At 44.5% G+C, this 24,392-nt stretch overlaps 1 protein-coding gene across 3 annotated transcripts in view; it reads left to right on the top strand.

Moving 5' to 3' along the window:
• GRAP2 (GRB2 related adaptor protein 2) overlaps nt 1-24,392 on the top strand; it is a 63,946-nt gene that overhangs the window by 19,354 nt on the left and 20,200 nt on the right. For all 3 annotated transcript variants that reach the window (XM_054506811.2, XM_045872486.3, XM_045872485.3), the window contains exon 2: nt 24,030-24,121. In XM_054506811.2, coding sequence (XP_054362786.1) covers nt 24,044-24,121 — 78 coding nt within the window. In that variant the 5' untranslated portion in view covers nt 24,030-24,043. The remainder of the gene's footprint in view (nt 1-24,029; nt 24,122-24,392) is intronic.

Here is a 24,392-nt window from a genome sequence, read left to right as displayed (position 1 = left end):
CTGGAGCTAAAATCGTAACATCTAAATTTGACTCGACTTATGTCTGCTCTTATAAACTGTGTGTGCAGACTGCCGAAAACAAAACAAAACAATTCAACATCTCATTAGAAAGACAAGAGCTGGTAGGCCAACTTACTAGAACAAAGAAAAGAAAAACAGGTTTTTTAATCTCAACACACACACACACACACACACACACACGCAAGTTGCCCTGACGATGAAGAGCAATTTACGTATTCAAGGATTTTCTTGTTCAAATTTAAATGAGCCACAGGAACTTAACTGAGCTAGGCTTCAGGTCTCCATCCTGAGAGGAAGGTCTGGCTTCTATGTCTGCCTCGAGTAAAGCCATGAGCAGAGTAGATGAGAGCAAGGACTCAGGGGCCAGACAGCCCTGGCTGGGATCTCAGCTCCACCATGTTCCAGCTGTGCGGCCCTGGGAGTTACTTAACCATCAGTAATGGTGCCTCCACTTTCTCACTGGTAACAGGGGAGTAATACAACTGAAATTAACCTGCATGGGTTTGTCCTGAGGATCCAGGGAAATAGCACATGGAGAAAGGTGTAGAACAATGCCTGGCTCTGAGTAAGCCCTCCACACATGCCAGTTATTTATAAGAATAACTTGAAATGAGTTCCTGTAACCCACTTGAAATTGAGTTCTTTTTTGTTTTTAACTTAAATTTTGTAGCACTGTGATCTCATTTTTTTTTCTTCTTTTGTGTGCATGCAGAAGGAGGATGTTTAGCTGTCCTTGGAATAGTCTTTCATTAAAGAACCATTATTAAGCCTCTTCAAGTTTCTCTCCTGCAGTAGATGATCCAGATTACTTAATTGTTCTGCTTTACATGCTTTAATCATTTATTTGAACTTCTCAACCATCCAGAGTTAGTACACACAGAAATATCATCTAGGAAACTTTGATTTTGAAATTCCTTATCATCTGCAGTCCCTGAGCTCAAATGTTTAAAATTCATTGTTTGCAGTTCTTTACCTCATTGGTCAGCAGGCTTTCCTCTGCTATTTTGCCACAGTCCCCTTGTTCCCAACTGCATAGCTCAGCATAAGCCAAAACAGAAGAGACCATAGGTCATTCATTCATTCATCCAGTATTTATCGGGGGCCTACTACAGGCCAGGCACTGTGCTGTGTTATAAAATTACAAACAAGACACTCCCTACTTGGAGAAGTGTACAGCTTGGAAGGGAAGACATAGAAGTAAACAAACCATTGCAAAAATCTTCCATGAGATGCTGTCCTTGACTTGAGAAGGTGCCAGGATACACTTGGGGCAGAAGGGAGGGAGAACTCAGCTCTACTTGGTGGGTCTGGGAAGGTTACACGGAGAGAGTGACTTTGGAGTCATATTAACAGGTGGCAAGGACTGGAGAGAAAGAGGAGGAGAGTCTTCAAGGAAGAAGGAATACCTAGGAACAATCTGCACATCACATCACCAGGGAAACTTCCATGATGCTGTTATGAGTGGGGCCTGGGTCTAGGAAAGATGCAAAGACAGAAGACTGCCCATCGTTTTGAAAGTCAGCAGGGAATGTCAATGTCACATGTGAAAAGCAATATATGTATTCCTTACTAGTTATTTGTTTTAAATACCCCTTCATATATATGACATATATAGGTAAATAATATTCATGGAGGAGTCTTCATTTTTTTTAAGATTTTAGTTATTTACTTGACACAGAGAGAGTGAGCACAAGCAGAGGGAGCGGCAGGCAGAGGGAGAGGGAGACTTCCCACTGAGCAAGGAGCCGGATGCGGGGCTCGATCCCAGGACCCCGGGATCATGACCTGAGGTGAAGGCAGACACCTAACCGACTGAGCCACCGAGGTGCCCCTTCATTTTTAATCTTCTAGGAAATAATTTTTCAAGTACAATAAGATGTTAGCATTATTTCCATATTGATGCCTGACATAGTATGTATCTACTTACTTGTTTACTTATTTATTAGCTGTCTCCCCCTACTAGGAGGTAATCTCCATGAGGTCAGGGACTTTGCCTCTTTTGTTCAAATCTGCATCCCCAGCCTCTAAAACAGTGTTTGACTCATGATAGGTACTCAGTAAATATTTGTGGAGTAAATGAATAAATTTCCATGTGGGTAAAAAGAAACAATCATACCCTTTACTAATGAGAAAAAAAAAAAAAGAAAGAAAGAAAGAAACCTGGACTTAAAACAGTTTTTCATGAACAGATCCAATTTGCAAAAATGGAACTGAAGTTTAAAAGCTATTTTTCTTCCTGGAGCTCTGCTTCTGGGAAAATCACAGCTGCCAGCTTAGATGGTGGTTTTAACTGCCCAGTTACAGATTCCGCACAGTTACATGTATTGGCAGAGCTCGGCTTCCTTAAATGCTCTTGGATCCGTAAGGAAATGGTGATTTTCCTTATTGATTTAATGCCAGTTCCTCTTCTGTGAAAAATCCTGTGTGCTACTCAGTGGAACATATACAATAAAAACCGAACACTGAAGGCCAAAAATTAAGTAAGTCACTCATGTTCCTCTTCAGTCGTGTGATGTTAAATAAACCATCGCTACTTTCGAGCTGGAGTGTTCAATCATTTTCCCCTTTAAATTTAGCAGAGTGATTATTCCTCCTGGTGGATTGTGCATATGCTCCTTCTGATGTGTGCAATAGCTCATTCCTGGATGAACTTTAAGCTCTGAAGGAACGCCTCTAAAATATTGTTTCTGAATCGTCGGAGAAATGTTTCACGTTCTTTTTACTCCAAAATGGTTACAGCAAACCACTCTCTCCAAGCTTCCCATTTTCCAAGAAGACGGAAAAAGAACTTTGGGCCACAGGGCTATGATGACACAATAATAATTCTACTTCCCGTGGATTTTACTCAGTGGTCTCCTAGAGGCTACAATGGAGGAAAACCCATCGTCAGCAATTATTTACCATGAGCAGGATACTGAGCTAGGTCCATAGGCTACAAAGAGGGGTGAGGCTTGGTTCCTATCCTCTGGAGCTTACAAATTAGCTGGGGAGGTAAGACACAAACCACAAAGTGAAATTCAACAACACAGTTAAGTGCCACAGAGGATGCCGGAGAGCACGGGGTCGCCAGACAGCGTTCCTGGGAGGGACAGTCTTGAATTTGAGCTGGACCTTTAGTGGGGGGCTGGAGGGAGAAAAAGCAGAGCAGTAAGAATCTTCATGGATGCCATTGCCCGGGGTCCCACCTGGCTGAGGTGGAAGTTACAGGGGATAGGGTAGGGGATAGATTGAGGATGGCCTTAAATGTCACTCTAAGAACTTAGTGCTTGATTCTATAAGTAAAGAGGAATCAGCAAGAGGGTTTTTTTTTTTTTTTAAGATTTTATTTATTTATTTGACAGAGAGAGAGAGAGAGCACAAGCAGGGGGAGCGGCAGCCAGAGGGAGAGGGAGTAGCAGGCTCCCCACAGAGCAGGGAGCCCGATGTGGGACTCAATCCCAGGACCCCGGGATCATGACCTGAGCCGAAGGCAATTGCTTACCCAACTGAGCCACCAAGATGCCCCAGTAAGAGTTTTTGAGCAGAAAGGATATAAGCTCAGCAGTGCTTTAAAGAAATGTAATCAAGCAGCAATCCGTGCTATTAATTTCATTGGGGGCTCTTCAGAATTGAGATAATGAGACCCTGACCCAGGCTGGGACAGTAGGATATCTCCATCATGCAGCACATTCTCGTGAAGACTTCTTAAGGGCTTCTGCTGAATTGCACTCGGTATGCCTGCCCATCTCTGCGCCGTAAGATGCTGTGTGCTGCTTGGAAGTGGCCTGGTGCCTTCAGAGCACCACGGTTTGCACAGGGAACAGGCCCAGGCGTGATCTGCACACAAACCTCAGAGACTCTAGGCAATTTACCCTCCAGAAGCCGGGAAGAGTCCTAGAGCCCACAGAGTCCACATTCTCAGTTTATTCCTGCAGAAGGCAGCCCTCGCTCGGGTTCCCACAGCTCATCAGTGACAGGTGCAGTGACTTACAACACCTTGGCTGTGCTTCCAGGGCAGGTTCAAATTCTGCTTTTTGGTGTGTGTATGCAAATTCTGGCACAACCCAGAAGAATTTTAGTCCTAACCGAGGTAGTTGAAGCTCCTTTCTTTACTCACCCCCAGGCCCTCCCGGCCAGAGCCAGTCCCCCTGCCTCAGCCCCCACTTCATCTTTGTCAACTCCTAGCCTCAGTGCTTTTCTGAACACCCCAGGGCTTTTAGATCTCTGCTCACACCCTGTGGTTTCTTGTGTCCTGCCATCGATTATGCTACCCCCTTTGGAATACTTTATAGCCCCAGCTCAGGCCTCACCACGTTCGGGAGACCGCTCTACACACATCATGGCCTCAGCCCCTCCCCTAGGTAGACTAAGGTCTCCCTCCTTAGCCCTCCATGCTACCTCGCACAGGGCCTTCTCCCCGTGTCTCTACAATGTCTTATTATTGCCTGTTTATGTGCCTGCCTTCCACCCTTCAACTGCGAGCTCCCTGAGGGCAGCGACTGTGGCTGTGCATCATTGAACACGCAGCATCTAGCACATTATTTTTTTTTTTAAGATTTTATTTATTTATTTGACAGAGAGACAGCAAGAGAGGGAACACAAGCAGGGGGAGCCGGAGAGGGAGAAGCAGGCCTCCCGCTGAGCAGGGAGCCCGATGCGGGGCTCGATCCCAGGACCCTGGGATCATGACCTGAGCTGAAGGCAGACGCTTAACGACTGAGCCACCCAGGCACCCCCATCTAGCACATTCTAAGCCACATACTGGCACATACCAGGCATTCACATGTCTGATGAATGAATGAATGACATTTGCCTTCTTGGTGCATTCATTTATTTAATAAACATTTATTAAGCAACTACTTATGATCAGCACTGTGGTAGTTGCATTTACATGTCAAAATATCCTGAGGCACTCAAGTTCCAAATTATGTGTGCATAAATTATGCACGTGGAATGTTAACATGCATATGCAGCGGAGATCGCATCCGCAACTACAAATACCAAAGCTATAGCAAATGCAGTAAACTGCGTGCCAGATGTCCCTGAAATTTACAAAGAACCAAGCACCAAAAATGACAGTTAGCTCCATAAGGCCTGTAAGAGAAAAAAAGAAAAACGTAAAAGAACAAAAGAACCTCCAGCAGAAGGAAGTGGCTATGGTTTATTTATTTTTTTTCTATGCCCTAGAGCTGGGGGTGGGGTAGATTTATAAAAGCATTCTATGCTGGGCAGGTTCATGTAAGTCTGAGTTCCTCAAGGGTTGGCTCTTAGGAGTTGTTAGGAAAAATCATTGACATGCACGAGTCGGGGGACTGGTTTTTTTTATTCCACCGGAAATTGTTCATGGGGACTGCATTAGTGGCCCCTTATTGCTTTGCCTGATAGAGAGACAGCAGGTTCACCCAAGCAGTTCTGGAGCTCTGATCACTGCCAATTAGGGGAGCATTGTCTGGCTGCCATAATCAAGTGAGTATAAATATATTTATTGTGATTGGAAGAGGGAAGGGAGACAGCAGGGAGATTGAGGCAGAAGGTACCACCCCTTGCCTGGCTCCCGCCTGGGTCAGACTGAGCATTTCTGTCCCCCTGGTGCTCAGTAAGTGGTCACTGGCTCTCTGAGGTAGACTACACTGTTGAGAATTCAAGAAGAGAATTGTTTTACCCAGAAGGGGCCTTTGCCCCTCCTTATTTTTTTTTTTTCCTTGCGTCTTCCTCCCCCTTTTCACATTTGTTTCCGTGGAAGCTGAAGAGAGAAGAGAAACCAGATGCCACGGTGATCACATTTTAATTCTGTCCTGTCTGCCCTGCTACCCCCACCCAGCTTACCTGCAGCTCTGAGTGATCTCAGGCAGGACTCACTGCCCTCGCTGCCTGCCCGAGTATTCGAGTCTGTCTGGCACGGGCTTTATTTCATTGTCAGCTGTGGAACTTTTGCAGGAATATCTGTGATGTGTCTCGGAGCTGGGGTTGAAAGACCCTGATAAAAATAGTTTCCTGCGACGGACTGATAGGGGAGGGATTTCTCACATTTAAACGGCTAAAAAAGGAGGCACATTTAGTCACATCTGGTGGCGTTCTTGTCTGACTGGAGAGCGGGGTCTGTGTAAGCATCTGCACAGATTTGAAAACGCAGGCTGCATCCAGTCAGTCCCAAACAAATGGCTGGGCCCGATACAAATGGCCGAACCACATTGTCCCAGGAGAGGTCGATGACAGAACGGATCTCAGGGCTGAATTTCAAACTGGTCAGTGCAGGGCCAGTCCATCAAACACATGACTGGTTTTCTCACCCTTGACTCTTTGATAACGGCATTGATAGAGCTGAGTTGATTTCAGCTGTTTTCCTCCAGCCTTATCCTGTGAAGGCTGCTGGGCCTCAGCACCTGGGGGTGGGAGACCCTTCCCCGTGGTGACAACAGAGTAAGGAGCCCCCTTCCCCCTGCCTTGTGTCCTGTTCCCTTCAGCCTATACAGTTTGTCTTCCCGACTGCGAATTGCCCTCAGTCTGTCTTCTCAAACTGGACACAACTATTTTATTACTGGTAGCACAGATATGGTACGTGACAATATAAGGGAAGGTGTAGATACACAAAATAAATTTCTAGAGCTCGCTCAGCCTGAAGGCATCTGGCACCCTTATCCAGCCTGTTCCTGCTAAATTGTTCCTTCCTCAGCTGCTCAGAAATTATCAAGGCCGGGGCGCCTGGGTGGCTCAGTTGGTTAAGCGACTGCCTTCGGCTCAGGTCATGATCCTGGAGTCCCGGGATCGAGTCCCGCATCGGGCTCCCTGCTCGGCAGAGAGTCTGCTTCTCCCTCTGACCCCCCTCCCTCTCATTCTCTCTGTCTCAAATAAATAAATAAAATCTTTAAAAAAAAAGAAATTATCAAGGCCAATTGTCAAATTCCTTTCACCCAGCTACCAGAAATGAGTATTTTGCTGAATTTTCAGGTCTTGATGGACAAAACACTTCATTTTTCTGTTTTCTACTTCTTGCCAGATATACCATTTTTTTTTGAGAACCAGAGCTCATTTATCTCCAAGGGAGAAAAAAAGTCATTCCATACTTATTGGTTAACAAATTACCACTTAGAGGAAAAATACAGAGGAAATCTCACTGTTAATAAATGGGTTATTTGCCTTGGCCGAACCCTGGCTGATGGATAGCACTGTTCCCTTCAAGTTGGCTTAATTTTCTCTCATTGGTTTTTGTTTGCTTGAAGCAGAGATGTCTTGATTCTTTCTTTGTTTGATTCTGCTTTTGAGGAATGTGCCTATATCCTTTGGGTCTGTTTCTTTTGTAAGCTGGTTCGATTAAACCCCTCGAATTTATTGAGCCTGTCGTATTGGGTGCTGTGGGTTCCTCTAGAATTGCCCCAGCTTGAAAGGTGGATGGAGTCACTCATCTGAATGCTAACTCCCTCCTAATCCATTGGTTTTCCGCTGTGTAGATGAGTGTGCGAAATAGCCATCTAGCAAGACATAGTGCCCTGTCAGAAACTGAGCATAGGTTTGGTAGTCAGTGAGACCTGGGTTAGGGCACCTCCCTTTCTCTTCTGAGTCATACAGTCCTCGTTATAGATCCTGATGGGGACAGTAGGGCCGTCTGTTCTTCTGTTCTTTGCTATTCTCCATAACAAGAAGCCAAACAGACAGTGAAGAGTCTGGTCTGACCACATAATGTTAGTACAAGTTACAGATCGCTGTAAGAAGATATTTTTGGCCTGAGCATTGAGGTGGCATTTAGGTGCTGTATTTCATGCATGTCATTTAGTTATAGGGATAAAATCTCTTGAACACTCACAAAGCTCTGGATCTGGTTGGACATTACATCTTACCTCATTTTGATTCTTTTCACTCAGGGTACTTCCTGCTAAGAAATGATAAAAGCAAAAAAAAGGTCCAGTTAATAGTATTGTACCAATGTCAGTTTCCTGGTGTTGCTGTACCATGGTGATGTACGATGTCACCATCGTGGGAAGAAGATGAAGAGGACAGGGAACTTTCTGGATGAATATTTCTGCAATTTCCTGTGGGTCTATAATTATTTCAAAATAGAAAGTTTAATGAGAGAGAGAGAATATGGAATGGCAATTGGGAGAAGTGGGTGCTCATCTTGGTTTTGCTTCCTGGGGCTGAACAAATATTTACATTTTGTTTCCCTCTTCCTCCCATTTTTTGCATATAGATTTTGTGAACAGTCAGCTATAAAAGGGTTCATTTTTCTGTAGAAGAGAAAAAAAATGTAGAAGAGCCAAGAGAACCCCTGCCAACATCGGGTTAGAAGGCCTACTTCCTGTCTCTCTTCACCCTCTTTACCTACACAAACTTATCTTCTGCACTCACACTCACTTTGTCCTTCCTTCCCATTTAAGGGGAGATACCTACAAACGAATTCCTACACAAGGCATCCAACCCTTCCTTGTGTTTCCAGAGCTCAGTCCTTGTACATAATCACCCCATGTGAGTTCCTTCTAAGCCTGGGTTTTAATAACCATCTATATGAGAATAGCTTCCAACTTCCAGTATATGTCTACTCAGATGTCTATGCTGAAATCTACACCTATATATCCAACCCCTGCCTAGGAATCTCTATCTAGATGTTTCTCAAGCATTTCAAACTCCTTCCAAATTATCTTTTCTTTCCATAGCGCCCTTAGCTCTGAAAATGTTATCACCATCTACCATATTGTACACAGCAGAAAGATGAGAGCCATTCCAGATCCATGCTGGTCAATATGGTAGCTGCTAGCCACTTGTTCTATTAAGTACTTCAAATATGGTTGGTCCAAATCAAGATGTACTATGATTATAAAATGCACACCAGACTTAGTTCAGAAAAAAGAATACAAAATATTTCAGTAATATTTTATATTGATTTCATGTTGAAATGATAGTATTTGGGATATATCATGTTAAATAAAATAAATTGTTAAAAATAAAATTTTTTAATATGCTACTGAGATATTTAAAGGTACATGTGTGGCTCACATTTGTGACTTGCATATTTCTGTTGGAGAGCACTGCTCTAGACTTTTCTCTGCCTTTTAGCCATTGACAGTTGGCTGAAGTAATAGACAAGGCACGGTATTAGTTAAGTCCGCAGGCTGAATTTGAATCCTGGCTCCAACACGTTTTGACACATGTGACCTTAGACAATTTTCTAACCTCTTTGCACCTCAGTTCTCTCATATGTCAGATGGATAGAACAACAGGTCTTACTTCTCAGGATCTTGCAAGTGTTAAATGAGATAACATGTAAAGCACTTACTATCGAGACAAAAGCCCAAGGTCAAGGGAAGAAGCAAGGTCTCTTGCTGTCATATTTCAGGCCCCCATTGTTTCTGGCCAAGACCACTGCAGTGGTTTCTTCGTCTCCAGTTTTACCCCGCTCCCCAATCCTTCATACTGCCTCCAGATTAAACATTTCCTAATGCAGATGTTATCAACACTTTCCGTAATTCCCCCTCACCCGCGGCATGAGGTCCAATGTCCTTGGCATGCTGTGCAAGGTCCTCCATGACCTTGCCACCACCCAAATCACCAAGCCCAACCCCCACCAATGCACGGTGGTTATAATGAACCAAATGGGCTCCACAACTCCTATTTACACGTACCATTCCCTCCATTGGTGATGTACATGCCCTCAGCTTGTCCACAAGACTCAGTTTCTTTGTCATCTCACTTGGGAAGCTCCCCCTGGCCTCTCCTGTACCTGTACCTATTCCAGGCTAGATTAGGAACCACTCCTCTGAGCTCCTCAACCACTTGAGGTTTAGCTCTGTTACCACACAGATCTCATTTGTTTGGTCAATTTGTCTGTCTTTCCTTCAAGACTGGGATCCAACTGAGGTCTAGGACCGCTTCTCTAAGCCACTTTGGATCTCCATGTGGAGCACAATAGGAGATACTCCCGAGAGAGACAAGGAGAGTGAAAGCCCTGTGAGGTCAAGCAGCAGAAAATGTGGACCAGACCGAGGAGAAGTCACCACTGCTTGGCCATGCAGACAGAGTAGGGAGAGAAAAGAATCTGGACAAGGAGTCAGTAATGGAGGATTTGAAATGAAAGAGAATAAAAAAGAGGGGTGCCTGGGTGGCTCAGTCGGTTAAGGGTCTGCCTTAGGCTCAGGTCATGATCTTGGGGTCCTGGGATCAATCAGGTCATGATCTTGGGGTCCCACATCAGCTCCCTGCTCAGTAGGGAGCCTGCTTCTCTTTCTCCCTCTCTCCCAGCTCGTTCTTGCTCGCTCACTCGCTCTCTCTCTCAAATAAATAAACAAAATCTTTTAAAAAGTGGGGGCGGGGCACCTGGGTGGCTCAGTCAGTGAAGGGTCTGCCTTTGGCTCAAGTCATGATCTCAGGGTCCTGGGATCAAGCCCTGCATCGGGCTCCCTGCTCAGTGGGGAACCTGCTTTTCCCTCTCTCTCTCTCTGTGCATGCTCTCTCTCTCTCAAATAAATAAATAAAATCTTAAAAAAAGATCGTGAAGGGAAGAGAACCACATTAGGTACTATTGGGGGTTCAGTGGCTTCCTCTACAGTGGTTCCAGGAAGAGGGAAGTTTTTAGAAAAGCACAAATCATATTTAAAAATAAAAAAAAAGATAAGGTATCAGCAGCCGAATCAAGGATTATTTGTCATCAGGACTAGAGACACGAGTAATATAAGTAAACGTCAACTTGGTGACTATGTGATGAGACTACTAATAATTCACTGGGGCCGGTGCCCAGGAGTTTTTTTTTTTTTTTTTTTACTGTGGTGCAAATGCCAAGCATGGAAAAATTTGACAAGTTATAGATATGAGAGTGCAGATAGTGAAGTTGCGAATAACGATGCGAAATGCCAGAATAATCACAAGAGAAGCATCTGAATACGTAAGAAGGCTTAGAGGAGTCCTGCTTTACCGCAAATACAGATTACAAGAAAATTCACTTACAGAAACAGAAATTCCAATCTATCAAACCCACTTATCAAAACCCGTAGTATGCCAGAATGCTTAACAGGAAAAGTGTGCCTTTTGGCCCACACCTCGTGGAAAGTAGCAAATAACACACGAAAGGCAGAGCAGGTGGGAAGTATGACGTTTTGTGGCTTCCAGCATATATGAATGAGAGCATATTCACTTCCACATGCAAACCATAACCTTCGCGGGAACCGCTAAAGGCTTCATTCCAAGACTGCGAGTCTCCTGCCACAAGTTGGCCCACTCCCCAGTTTTTATGTCAGAGACCCTGTAAAGCAAGCATTGTGTGAGATGAAAAGCAGCGAGCAGAGCAGAGAGGACAGGGTGGAAAGGTCAAAGGACTCCTTGCCATCATTCCTAACAATACACCATTTACCCTTGTGAGGTTTTTGTGGACAAGGTAAACATTTGGGATATACTTATGCTAGAAAACGTATGCTCAAAAATTTGTCTGAAATTCAAGTTGAACTGGGCATTGTGTACTTTATCTAGCAGCCCTACCTAGTGAGGGATACACTTTCTCACTCATTCTTCCTGAGAGCCACAGCATGTCTCGGTCATTGGTAGTTATCGTGGAATATGCATAAAGTCGCGGTAGTTAGCAAACATAGAGTGCCTGCGATGTGACAGGCACCTACTCAGTGTTTTAGACAGATATCTCAAATATTCAGATATCTTCACAAGAACGCTAAGGCGGGTATTATTATTATTATTCCTGTTTTAAAGATGAGAAAAATGAGACTCAGAGAGATGAAATAACTTGCTCAGGATCACCCAGATAGCTAGTGGTACAGCCAGGATTTGAACTCTGGTAGCTGGACTCCAAAAGGCCACGTACTTGCCCACCTCACTGAACGTGGCAGCTGCACCAAGCAAGGGGTAAATACATTGAGTCCCCCAGGAGAGTAAGAGAGCATGAGAGCATAGGGTATATGACAAGGACAGACCCCGAGTGAGGCTTAGAAGGGGCAGTTGAAGTTAGACCTGATGCCCTTGTTTATGTTAGAAAAGTGTGCCCCTAACTTTAAGCAGATGCAGCCCCACATCAGGCCTCAAAACCTGGTAGAAGAGCACTGGTTAAATTTTAGCCCCCACTGCAGCCTCAGCCATGTGCTCTTGTACAGTAAACAACCTGCGCAACTGTACATAGTAGCCTGAGTTAGGTAGCAGAAGGAGGACCAGTGCAGAGGTGAGGATGCGGAGGGAGTGCTTAGAGAATAATGCAAAGCCATCCTAAGGCATGTGCGCATGATATTCTGAAGTCTATTTAGAGAGATATGATGGGGAAGAGATTGCTAAGGCCTGAAATGGCAATAGGAGAGTCGTGAGTGGATCTGGGGGGTAGCATGACAATATGGCATCGACAAATTCTAAATGGGAAGATGACTCTCAGAAAGTGTGTGCCAGAAAGCTTCAACATACAGGAGTCCTTTCTCCAACAAGCAAGTTGGGATGGGGGGATGGAGAATGGGGGCACGGGAGAGAAGGTGACAGCAGCCTATTTAAAAGACATAAAAAGAAACTCAACAGACTGGAAAAGTGGACAAGGAGTGGGGAACAGAAGACACAAAAGAGGGCAAGTGAGTGAAAAGACGAATTTCTTCCACATTGCATTTCCCCAAGCATGATCCTGAAAGAGTTGCTGACCCTGTTCTGATTTATGTTATTTTCCTATAAGGTTATTAGACAGCCATTTAAGGAAAGGGCACAGGCACAGCCCAGTTTAATCTCAGCAAGGCATTTGGTTGCATTTTTCATGAGACCCTAGAGAAGAAAATGCAGAAAAACATGGCAGAATGATAACTGCTTCATCTGGTGGATTTGGAGTTGATGCTCAGAGAGTGCTGATGAATAAGTTCATGGCAACCTGGAGGGAGTCATTCAGTAAGAAACTTGAGTTCAGAGATATAACCAGTTTGCTTATGATCACACAGCTGGTGAATGAAGGAGCCAGGACTTGGGCCCAGCTCTGCCTGACTCCAACGCCCACGTCCCATTTATTATGAAATAAAGGCCAAAAAGGCATTAAGCTTGCTTGTGAGAAAAGAGTCAGGAGAGAAACCAGAGGAGAGGAATACAAATTCATGCCCAGATGAATCGTGATGGACAGAAGAACTGGCCAACGCGAAGACCAAAACAAGATCAAAATCAAAAAGATTAACTTTGAACCTCACATTTTGGCTCCCAAAAGCCAATTGCAGAAGCAAAGTAGAGGGGTCTGGCGTGACCCCTCTTCGCGCTGGGGAGCATTTGTTGCTTTCGTCCCAGTGCTTGCTGTGCAACCCCGCATGGCCAATAGACTAACATGTTATTAAAGCTCCATGGTGCAGAGGAAGTGATTAAACAGTGCCCTTCCACCGAGCCCAGCTGAGACTGTTTCTATGGGCTGACTTCTAGGTAACACATTTTAAGAAGGACATTGACAAACTGTGATGTCACCTGAAGGAAATGACCAGGAGAGCAAGGAGTCTGAGCCTTGTCATGTGGAGGGTGGTGGAGGAGCCAGGGATAGTCAGGCTTAGAAATAAGAATTTGGGACTTGGGTGTGTCATCTTCACACATTCAATTTTTTTTTCTCCTTAGGGCAGAATTCAAACTGAAAATAATAGTGAGACACTTGGTTCGACAGAACCAACTCACCAAGCTGTTTAGTTGCTTCCAGTTCCATCTTCCCTAGGACCATTCTCCATCATCTCAATAAATTAGGGAAATACGGGGCCAACTTCCTGGGTCACCTCCAACTTGGAGAACCTAAGGTTTAGGGGCTCAAGACTGGCAATTAAAAAGGAAGAGACTACATTAAGCAAAGCAAATACAGATGTTCCTCAGTTCAAGCGAACTCAAATTATGACCTAAAGTTCCAAAAAAGATAAGAATATTATAATGTTTATCTGATGAAAGTAATGTGGAATAACATCCCTTCTATTGGCAGCTTTCTAGTACCTTTATGGGGTGACTTGATATATAAAAATGTAATTACCTCCAATGTTCAAGGGATAGACTTATTGAATGAAGCCAGGAAAACTGTTGTATGGGTTAGCGTCCACTTTGGCAAGCTCTGAGCCCAGTGAACTAAAAAATGACCCTCATTCCAATAATAAGTGGGGGCTTGGGAATATAAGTAAAAGTGACAAGAAGATTGAAGCAGTTGTGGTCACAGAGTCATCTAATCTCTGGTTTTGTGCTCTGCCCAAATAAGAATTAAGGTAGCACAGGGTGCAGACGGTGAAGGAAGAGAGAGAGGGTGCTGAGCGGACTCGTCGCGTTTGGGAGTGATACTACAACCCTGGTGATGACAGGGCAAGAAGATGGATATACAAATATATATATATATATGTATATATATATATATATATACATATATATATAGGATAAATGAGCCAAGCCTTCAGAGCCCAAATCAATAAACACAAACATGAAGTGAACAGACGGGAAGAGAAGGAAAAGAGAACATGAAGGCACCATAAAATCCTGGTGATATATTTAAAGAGAAATCATGATGTGAATAGAAATTAGAAAGTGAAGGGATGGGGGGAGAAGCCTGGGGATTTGTAAAATGTCCATCTGTCTGTCTGTCTCCTTCCTGCCTCCACTCATATCCACCGCCACCCCCTCCCGCCCTTCTTGTAGGACTCATTGAATAATTTCTGATTGGGGTGTGTGTATCTTTAATGCTTCATTCTTGTTTGGATTTCGCCAGCAGGATTCATGGTGTTTCTGTCGACAATTGTCATTGCTTTAGGGAACAATCAGGATAGCACAAGAAAATGGCAAGTGATACCTCAGTCTGGCGGCAGTGGAGTGGGGCTGGGTGGGCTCTTCCTGTTTCATTTCTGTCGCTGATGTTTTGGTTTGATGTTTTCATGGTGTCGTTTCAATAAGAAAAGTGTAGAAGATGTAAAAACAAAAAGATTTGAGGTACACTTGTTCTAACTAGATTCGCAGTAAGTCACTGGCATTTAGAGGAGAAAGAAAAAGAGCTCCGAACAAAAACAGACTAGATTGTGAGGAATGTTGATGCTGGGAGAGGTTAGAAACCCGTGACCTCGAAAGACAGAAAGAGAGAGAAAGGAACAGAAGGGAAAGGCAAGGAGAAGAACAGCCGCGTGTAGGTTTATTAACTGAGATTGCTTCCATTTCGGCAAATGGGCTTAAAGCACATGATTGCTTGGTCTGAGGTCAGCCGGGTTTATTGCAAACTTTGCTTTCTCAGACCAAGAAAGAATTGGCTTGAATTTTGTGCGTATCTGAGAATTGTGCCCATCAATTTCTTGGCTGAAGGACAGCCACCCAGGGAGGCGCAGGGGGCCCTGAGCTCGTTAGTCATTATCCTGAGCTAGTGCAGGACTTCCATTTTTGCTGGTGCTGGCAAAGGCAGTGTGGCGAAGGAAAGAGAGCACAGCCTCAGGGGCGAGCAGACACCTATGGTAATTGGGCCCCTCTGTTTCCCAAGTATAAAATGGGTGTGGTGGTCATGGTTGTACTAGTAATAATGATCATAATCATAATCATGTTGCAAAGTGCCTGTGAAGTCCTTGGCCCATGATAGACCATATCAATACATGGAACTTAGTCTCAGCTGATTCTTGTCTCTAGACTTGGGTGAGGCAGACAGACGGCAAAGCTTAGAAGCCAGATCAGTTTTCGGTTTCTCAGCCTTCCACCTCCCCACTGCCCTTTGGTTCATGCTGTCTTTTCTTTCTACTTACGGGATTGTCTCGATGACGATACATTGCGTCCTACCTTCTGAAATCGCTGCAGCCAGGACTCCATAGGGAGTAGAGAGAAGTTAGCATTCTCCCCCCGGGAAGGGGTATAAGCTTGGTGGATTTTTGAAAAACGGTATTTTGAAACTGTTTCCTCTACGAGAAAGGAGAGTAGATAGAGGAGAGATGATTGGAGAGACACTGAACTGTCAAATGCCGAGGATGAGCAGGGCGTTCCACACCCTGTCCCTGGCCACACTGAGAATGAGCATTATTATCTGAATTCTTGATGCAAAACCTGAGGCACAGGGGAGGTAGGGTTCCCAGCTAGCAAGGGAGCAGCAGAACTGAGATGTGAAAGCAAGTCTCTCTGACAGCCAGGTCCATGCACCTCCACTGTGACTGGCAACCTCACTTTGCAGAGAACGGCAAGTTAGGGGACGAAAAGAATAGAAGGTGCTTGAGTTTGATAGAACATAGACATTACACTGAAAGAAAAGGATATTCTTCTTACAAAAAGTTTGAGGACAAGTGACATTTTATGTGATGTGCTTTGAACTTGGAAAAAAAAAAAAAGAGGGGCGCCTGGCTGGCTGGCTGAGTTTGTGGAGTATATGACTCTTGATCTCGGGGTTATGAGTTTGAGCCTCATGTTGGGTGTAGAGATTTCTTAAAAAAAAAAAAACTTTTTTTTTTTTTTTAAAGAAAGTTTCATTTGATATACCAGACTGGTGTTGATTACAGAAGAGTAAGATGATAAGTAACCAGAAGAAGGAAGAGCAAATGACCCTCTGTCTTGGGCATCACTCAATTTAGAAGGCAGGGGAGGGGAAGGGACCTGAACAGGGACAGTCCCCTGATTTGTCTCCACCCTCTTCTACTCCCTTCTCCTTACCCTCCCTCCCCTCCCCAAAACAAAAAACCTTAAGCAGGAAAAGAGGAACTAATTAAAAAAGAGGAAAACATCCTTGAGACCGGTGAGATCTCCCTAATCCACAGTGACAGGCAGGGACCTAGAGAACAGCAATTTGATTAAATAAGGATATAAGGGATATAGAGGGACTCTCCAGTTGTGTTAAGTTTGTCTGTGCGTCTTTGAAATATATTTATTTGGCTTCCAAAACTAAAAACAAGTGCCTTCTAGCTGAAGAGATGATTCCCACTTAGAAAATAGGGAGACATCTCAAAGGCAAGGCCAAAGGGTGGACCGAAACCCTAAGCGGTTGGCAGAGGGTCGGCAGGAGGTGCACTGGGAGAGACAGCGTCCCAAGGTCAGGGTGCATAAAGGCAGCCTCAGCGAGGGGATTACAGGCTGAGCCTGAGACCCCTCCCAGTCTGGGAGGAGAGAATAGTACACCTCTCCTGCCTGTGTCTCAACTCTTGCTCCGGGACCCACTGCCCATTCGTTACCTGTCCTCAGAGACAGCTCTGTTGCTGCTTTCTGCAGAAGTGAAGCAGCCAGAGGATGATTGTGATGTGGGAAAGACACCTGCAGGGGAAATGGAGCACACCCTCAAGGCTTCTTCCTAAGCCATTTCCTTGTGTCCCCAAGACTGGCGTCAGCAGATCAGCCACTGAGGAATTGCTATTCTCGGACAGGCTTCGGAGGGCCCCTCGAGGTCCCCATGTTCACCCCTGCCGGTAATGCCAAGAGAATTTATGCCTTCCTGGGGCTTTGGAGGGGGAAACAATGAGTCACTTAAGGACAAGAGGAAAATAAGAATGTCTCATGTGTGCAAAATCATTTTAAATGGATGCTTTTAGAGGGTACTAAAATCTCAGCCAACTAGCCAGGAATGGTTTGGTGGAGTATATATATGCCACTTGTCTTTGCTTACTTTGGTTGCAATAAAGTCAGAAATGTTTATATCCCATGGAGAGAACACCTCCAGGTCCTTCTGAGAAGGCTGTTTATTCCCCTGAGATCCTGAACCTAAAAAGAAATGGTCCGAGTCTCTGACTGGGGAGGTCTAGATAAGCGTAGGAGCTGCTGGTTGTAAATCTTTGAAAGCAGAGGCTCCTGATGGCCATTCCCAAGTCCATGGCTATCTGCAAGCTTGGTGCCGCCATGATTCAACCGCCACTTCACCCTCTACGTGTGGCCACAGATCCAAGTCTCCAGAGAAACCAGAAGGAGGATCTTACTAGAATAGGATTTGAGGGTTTCTATTTTAAAGGCTCCAGGGATGAGTTAGAAGTAATTCAAGAGCAGGCACAGTAAAGAAACATGTACGCCGTGTTAGACATTCAGCGAGCGAGAAGGTTAACATTTCCAACATGACCAGCTGATTAAGAGGTATTGTGTAAGCAGGGATTCTGCTGGTAGAATAGAGCAAAAATGTTGCCCTTTGAAAGCCCAAAATGAAGAAAGGCCAGCTCTTGATCTCTTTGGCCATGCTCAACCTTTTTCTTCCCTTTTTTTCCAGAATTGATTGATTTGGATCTCTGGAAGAATATTTAAGCAATAGCCAACAGGTGAATTATAGGTAGTTGTCCATCCTAAACTTACAGATTTTCAAGGAGGGCCATCTATGACCTTTCTCGGTATCCTGTTCTATGTCTAACGCCCAGGAAAAGGTGATAAACTAAGCAAAAAGTCTCCAACCGCAGCTGTAGGGTTCAGATAAAAAGAAAAACACACAGTAAGGGTTTCAACATAAATCATTAACCTAGAATCAAAAGCAGGAGTGAGGGACTAATCACTTTGAGATGAACGGGACCATCTTTCCAGGAGTCAGGGAATTCAAGCAGCAGAATATGAGTAGGAGCTGATGACTTCCAATTCTTTCCCAGCAAAGTCATTCTGTATTGTATGGGCTTTAGATTCCTTGTAATGTTAAAATATACATGCCTTAAAACACGCAAGAGACAAGAAGGACAATTGGCCAAACCTGTACTCAAGATGCAAAAAAAAAAAGTTACAGGATGGAACCGACGGTTTGGGGTGCACCATTGCCCTCTGTTGGATTAAATAAATCAGCTTTCGTGTGGGTGTGTGTTATATTATCTCTGGCTGAGTTTGCTGAGAAGTCAGGGCGCCTTTGAGTGGGAAATTAATTCGTCCTTGTAAATGGGTCCTCTGCCTTCCCTGAGGAAATAAATTACAGTTGTAACTGATGGCAGGTCGCTTATCACGTTTTCATTCACTCAGCATTTACTAAGTGCCTACTAAGCACTGGTTCGATATTGTAGGGAATCTAAGAAGAAATAACACCAAGCCCTGCTACCGTTTATGGAAAGCCTACCGTGTGCGAGCATCTCTACACACGTGAACACGTAGCACCCCCGTGAAGTAGATGTGGTCACTCCCGTCTAATGGATAAAGAAACAGGACACTTGGAAAGGGAACGGCACGTCTTGGATTTAAATCCAGGCCCATCTACTCCTAAGCCCACACTCAGTCCACTAAGCTACAGCTCTCCCCCCTCAGGAAGTTTACAAACTACTAGGGGAAGTAAGATATAGATAGAAGCATCTATACCAGGAGTCCACAAACTACGGCCACAAACTATGGCCAAATTCCACCCATCATGTATTTTGGCCCATGAGCTAAGATGGTTTTTATATTCTTAAGTGGGGTTGGGGAAGAAAAATCAGAAGAACAGGAATACTTTGTGGCATGTAAAAATTATGTGAAATTCAAATTTCAGTGTCCATAAATAAAGTTTTATTGGAAGCCAGCTACACCCATTCAATACTATTCTCTCAGGCTGCCTTCCTGGCTACAACAGCCCAGTTGAGTGGCTATGGCCCTCCTTGAGTATCTGTAAGTTTACAGCCCGCAAAGCCCAAAACATTCACTCTCTGCTTCTTTCAGAAAAAATTTGATGACTCCTATTCTATACTCCAGGGTAGACTGTTATCTATCAATAGGTGAGGTGTTTAAAAAGTGTTCTGGGAGTTAAGAAGAGAGGAAACTAACATTTATTTAACCCACGGTGGGAGGTGCTAGAAGGATATACACAGGTGTGCTCTGTTTTAAGACTCATAGATGCAGGAAAACCCAGATTTTAAAACAGATAAATTAAAAGGTAGTTATCTGCATAACAAATTTTCCTTTTCATTTTGTAAAGGGATTCACCATGGGGTTCCTTTGTAGAATGAGCCTCTATAATGCATGCTAATATGATGCCACTTACAAATACACTAGTCCTAATAACTTTTCAAGAACATATCCATTGTACAGTGAGGCTTAGCTATAATCCTTTTTTTTTTTTTTTCCTGGTAAGGTTTCCTATTTCTGAAAAGTAATGGAACTGACCTTGTTAATTCAGAGCGGGGAGTAAGCACTTTGCCTTCTCATTAACTCCGGAGGGACTTTGCCTGACAAATAGAAAGGCTGTGGGTTCCAAATCTCCACATTATGTGAAGTTAAACTGCTGGGAGAATTTTACATTTTTAGCCAAGCTTCTCTTGGTAGCTGCAGTCAAAGTCCTTTCATGTAAACTCCTCAGTATTCTATCACTGCATTTCATAACAAGATAAATTAATAAAAATTACATTTGTCATTACCGTCCTGATAAATATGCTAAAGCAATATTTATAAAGAGCAATGTTTCTCTCTTAAAAAAAAAATAACTGAATTACAGCATAAACTGGTGCAAAAAGTCACAAAATATTTAAATTAGCGTTCTCTCCAGCAAAATAGGAAGTGGTGTTGCCGATTCCATTTAGGACCCAGCTCCTTCTTTCTTTGGGTCCTGAGCCTGAATCTTCCAACAGCTTTGTGGTGTTATGCAATTGCTCTTTTTAAGAGATGCATAAAACGGAAACCTTGGCTATTCATAGCCAACTTAGGAGGAGCTGAAATCTTTCAAGAAGTTTCTCGCCTGGTACGAGTTTTGAGGGTAACTACGTGTTTCTGAATACATCCAATTAATCTGGATTTCACATGGCGGCTCTTTTAAAGAGCTGTCTTGTGGCTTTTGTTTTCGTCTATGTGGTGACTGTATTTTAGAAGTAGACAAACATTCCTGGTATATAAGCCTGAATATTTTTCAGGGTTTTTTTTTTTGGTGGTAAAAGAAGCTTAAATGGAAATGCAGGGGCAGAGAAATCGTGCCTGGGGAAGTCCTGTGTGGTCCTGCCAAGTGCCGCAGCAGATCTGTGTCACGGGGCTGCTAATGGATATTGCACGCAATTCATAAAGGGGCAAAGGGAGAGAGACGCAGAGGGATGGTGAGAAGCAGAGCCAGCATTAAGGGCAGGAGCCCTGCATGGTTCCGAGGTAGGATTCTTGGACCAATGGCATCCTCAACAGGGTCGGGGTGGGTGGGGGAGCCTGCAGGAGGGGGCTTGACTGCCCCTGGACACTGTCACTTGTCATTCGCGTTCTGTAGCAGGCAGCATTTCAGCCATTTCTGAAGCTGATCACTGGACGGAAACGCACATTGAATCCATCCGTGAGGTTCTTTAAAGAGATGTCTCTCTCTTCATCTCCCCCCGAGGTCAGGAGCACTGTAACTGCACAGAGCAGCTGGAAGGTTCCATTGCGTTCTTGAACTCTTGAACTGGCTGCACTCTCCCCCCCGCCCCTCCCCTATTCTCTTTTGTCTTGTAATTGTTGCTACCATGTTTTTAAGATAATATATATAGTAGAAGGTACAGACTATAACAAATGGATAAATACTGAACAAAATACGTTAGTTCAGTTTTCTTTTTCCCTGGTGTTGGTTTAAAAGTTTTCAAAATTAAGACTAATGGATATAGAAAAATGGGATATAAATTTCCATGCATTTTTATGATCAAACAGAAGATGGACCCCTGGGGGTTGGCACTGCTATTAGGGAAGCAGGGAATGGTAACTTCAAGGGGAGAAATTGCAAAGCCCTGGGTTTGGAATGAAAATAGAACATACCCCACTCCCCCCTGAACATCTCCTTCTTACCAAACAGCATCTGAGCAGATTTCATTTCACAAATGGAAATGGGAAATGGGACGCACCCACATTTTTTTTCAAAGTGATTTCGTGAAGAGTGGGCCTATTTAATTGGGTTTTTGGAGCCAGGATTAATATTATAAGCTAGGGAGTTCGGTGATGTGCCCGTGAAGTTGACTTTGCCATACCACCTGCTTCGTGGGGGAAGGCAGAGAAGAGAGCCGCTTCTCAGAAGCAATGCTGTTCTGCCTCGGCCTTCTCACCGAAGTCACGCACGGCCAGCCTGGACCAAGCACCCAGGCTGCATCCGAGGTACACGTAACGTAGGAAAGATCTTCCCAAGCTCAAGGTCATATCTAGAGCATGCCTTGGATATTTTTTCATCCCTAATTTATGTGATTTTCTAATATGTTTAGCATTTGCCCTCCCCTTGTCTCCATCCTGCTTATTAAGGTAAATTTGCATAGAAATGGGATCTTGGTTTTCAGGACCATTCACCTGACACTTGCTCTCCTGAGGTGACCAGTATCTGCTGTGGATACCATGACGGTGACCCGCAGACACCACATCTTCCCGCAAGCTCAAGGCAAGGCCTTAATTAGGGGAGGCCTTTCATGTTAAAGCCACAGGGTGAAGCAAATCAGCAAAAGCATTTAGCACTCACCAAGGAGGGCAGAATACTCCTTCCTGTCGAGTGGGCCATCCTAGGTCACAATTTTAATTCGCCTTAGATAGACAGATCCTGAATAAAGGGTACAAAAAGTATATCTATATTTTTGTTTGGAAATAAATTTTGGCTGGTGATAAAGCTCAGACAATTAACTATGACATTTTACTCTGGCTCCTGAAATATTTTTTGCTTAATATCTGCCTTCGGGATGGGTAATCATCACCTCTACAAATTGCCTTTGGAAGACTAAGCAAATGTGTAAAATCAGAGAGCCGAGCCCCTTGCTGTTACCACTGCGGCAGTTGGCTTTAATCCCCTGATCTCTGCGGGCTGCACCCTCCCACTAGCAGCCACCTTCCTCATTTACCCAAATCTTGTCACTTGGGTGGAAATTCCCACTGAGAGTGTGATTGTGGTCCTGGTTTATTGGTTACTGAAAGCCATTAGGTGTGAGGTTACTAGCCTAAAGGGTTTCAGACTTAGCCAAATTCTGATAAACGTAAATGCCAAACAACAGCTTCCAAGACTGTCCTAACAGCAAACTGTCTTACCAGAAAACCAAAGGATTTGCGGGTCATGGAGAATAAGCATCAAATTTCAGAGAGGAAAGTTCATAAAAGATGGGAGAAATCAGAAGAAAACTCAGGCTGCTTTTGGCCAGGCTACCTTTGCTGAGGATAAATTCATTCCATACAATTACTTTTTTTAAGGATTATTTATTTGTTTGTTTGTTTAGAGAGAGCACACGTGTGCACAGGGGGAGGGGCAGAGGGAGAGGGAGGGAGAGAATCTTAAGCCAACTCCATGCCCAGTGCGGAGCCTGACTCGGGGCTTGATCTCACAACCCTGAGATTATGATCTGAGCCAAAATCAGGAGTCGGGGGCTCAACTGACTGAGCCACCTCTATTATTAGTTGAATATTATGATCCTCACTTTACAGACGAGAAAACTGAGACCCCAAGAGGTTTAGTTATTGCACAAAATCATACAGCTTGTCACCAACAAAACCAGGACTCTGCTCTTTCTTACAGACATGCTTCAGTGTCTCCTAAAAAAAAAACCAAAAAACAAAAAACAAACCAACTATATTTCATTTGTAGGCTAACTTTTTTATTTTATATAGGTCTCGTGTATTCCTGGGGGGGGGCAGGAAATAATATTTTAACTTGATGCTGAAGTATTAGAATGAAATTTTTAAAAAATATACTTGGCTTACACTCTAATAATGAAATAAGGAATCTGACTAATCTAGTCCCCTGCCTCTAGAACCAGAACGCTTTCCACTCTCAAACCATGTGGAAGGACGCTGAGTTCCCCACTGGCCAATGCTGCCTAATTTTCTTAAATGATTCAGATGTAAAAGGGAAAATGGCATCTGTCTAATTAACACTGCCTGGTTAAATATAGCTGCCAAGGGACAGCCTCAGGACGATGTTTACAGAACAGTCTTCCAGCCCCTCGGGCCTCAAGTTAGAGATGATAGCGAGTCTTCCATCCTTATCAACCAGAAACAGGGATGCCCCCAGAAAGGGTGACAGGCCAGACAGGCAGAGGGAGATGAAAGGAATGGGAAAGGGGTTGCTGGCCTGTTCCCTGCTCCTGGCATGCGGGGATTCAGGGAAGAAAGGGAGGCACATCCTACAACTCCCTCCTGCAACAATTCCCCAGGATTCGAAAGCCCTCCCTGTAGGCCTGGGCCTCCCCCTCAGGCCTGGAGGCCTCGGACCAGGCGCCTACCACCTGCTCAGACTGCTATGCAGCCCGCAGCTCTCCTCTGGACAGAAGGGCATAATGAGCACATTACTTCTCTTCCAGCTTCCCGTCGCGACATGGAAGCCGTCGCCAAGTTTGACTTCACCGCCTCAGGCGAGGATGAACTGAGCTTTCACACTGGAGACATTCTGAAAGTAGGTGACATGGGGCCCCCTCGGGGGCCCTGGGGAGTTTGGGTTACTCTGGTCAGGTCTCCGAATTCACCTACCAACCCATGCCTTTGTTTCTTAAGAACTACACACAGCTCCTTTCAAAAAGAGAAGTTCACCTCAATCAAAAGGGTTCCTTCTGAGCCCTCCCGGGCACCAGTTTCCAGGCTGGGTGATGGAAAGAAGCCACCACCCTTGTCCTGAGATGCTCGTGGTCAGGGCGGGGGGCGGGGGAAAGCCATCCAAAGGGCTCTTA

This window comes from Mirounga angustirostris, unplaced genomic scaffold (assembly GCF_029215605.1).
Source record: "Mirounga angustirostris isolate CCGP_5_RB_7025 unplaced genomic scaffold, mMirAng1.0.hap1 SCAF_5, whole genome shotgun sequence".
Taxonomy (NCBI): Eukaryota; Metazoa; Chordata; class Mammalia; order Carnivora; family Phocidae; genus Mirounga; species Mirounga angustirostris.
The sequence above is the reverse complement of the archived record's forward strand: the minus strand, read 5'-3'. Positions and strand labels throughout refer to the sequence as shown.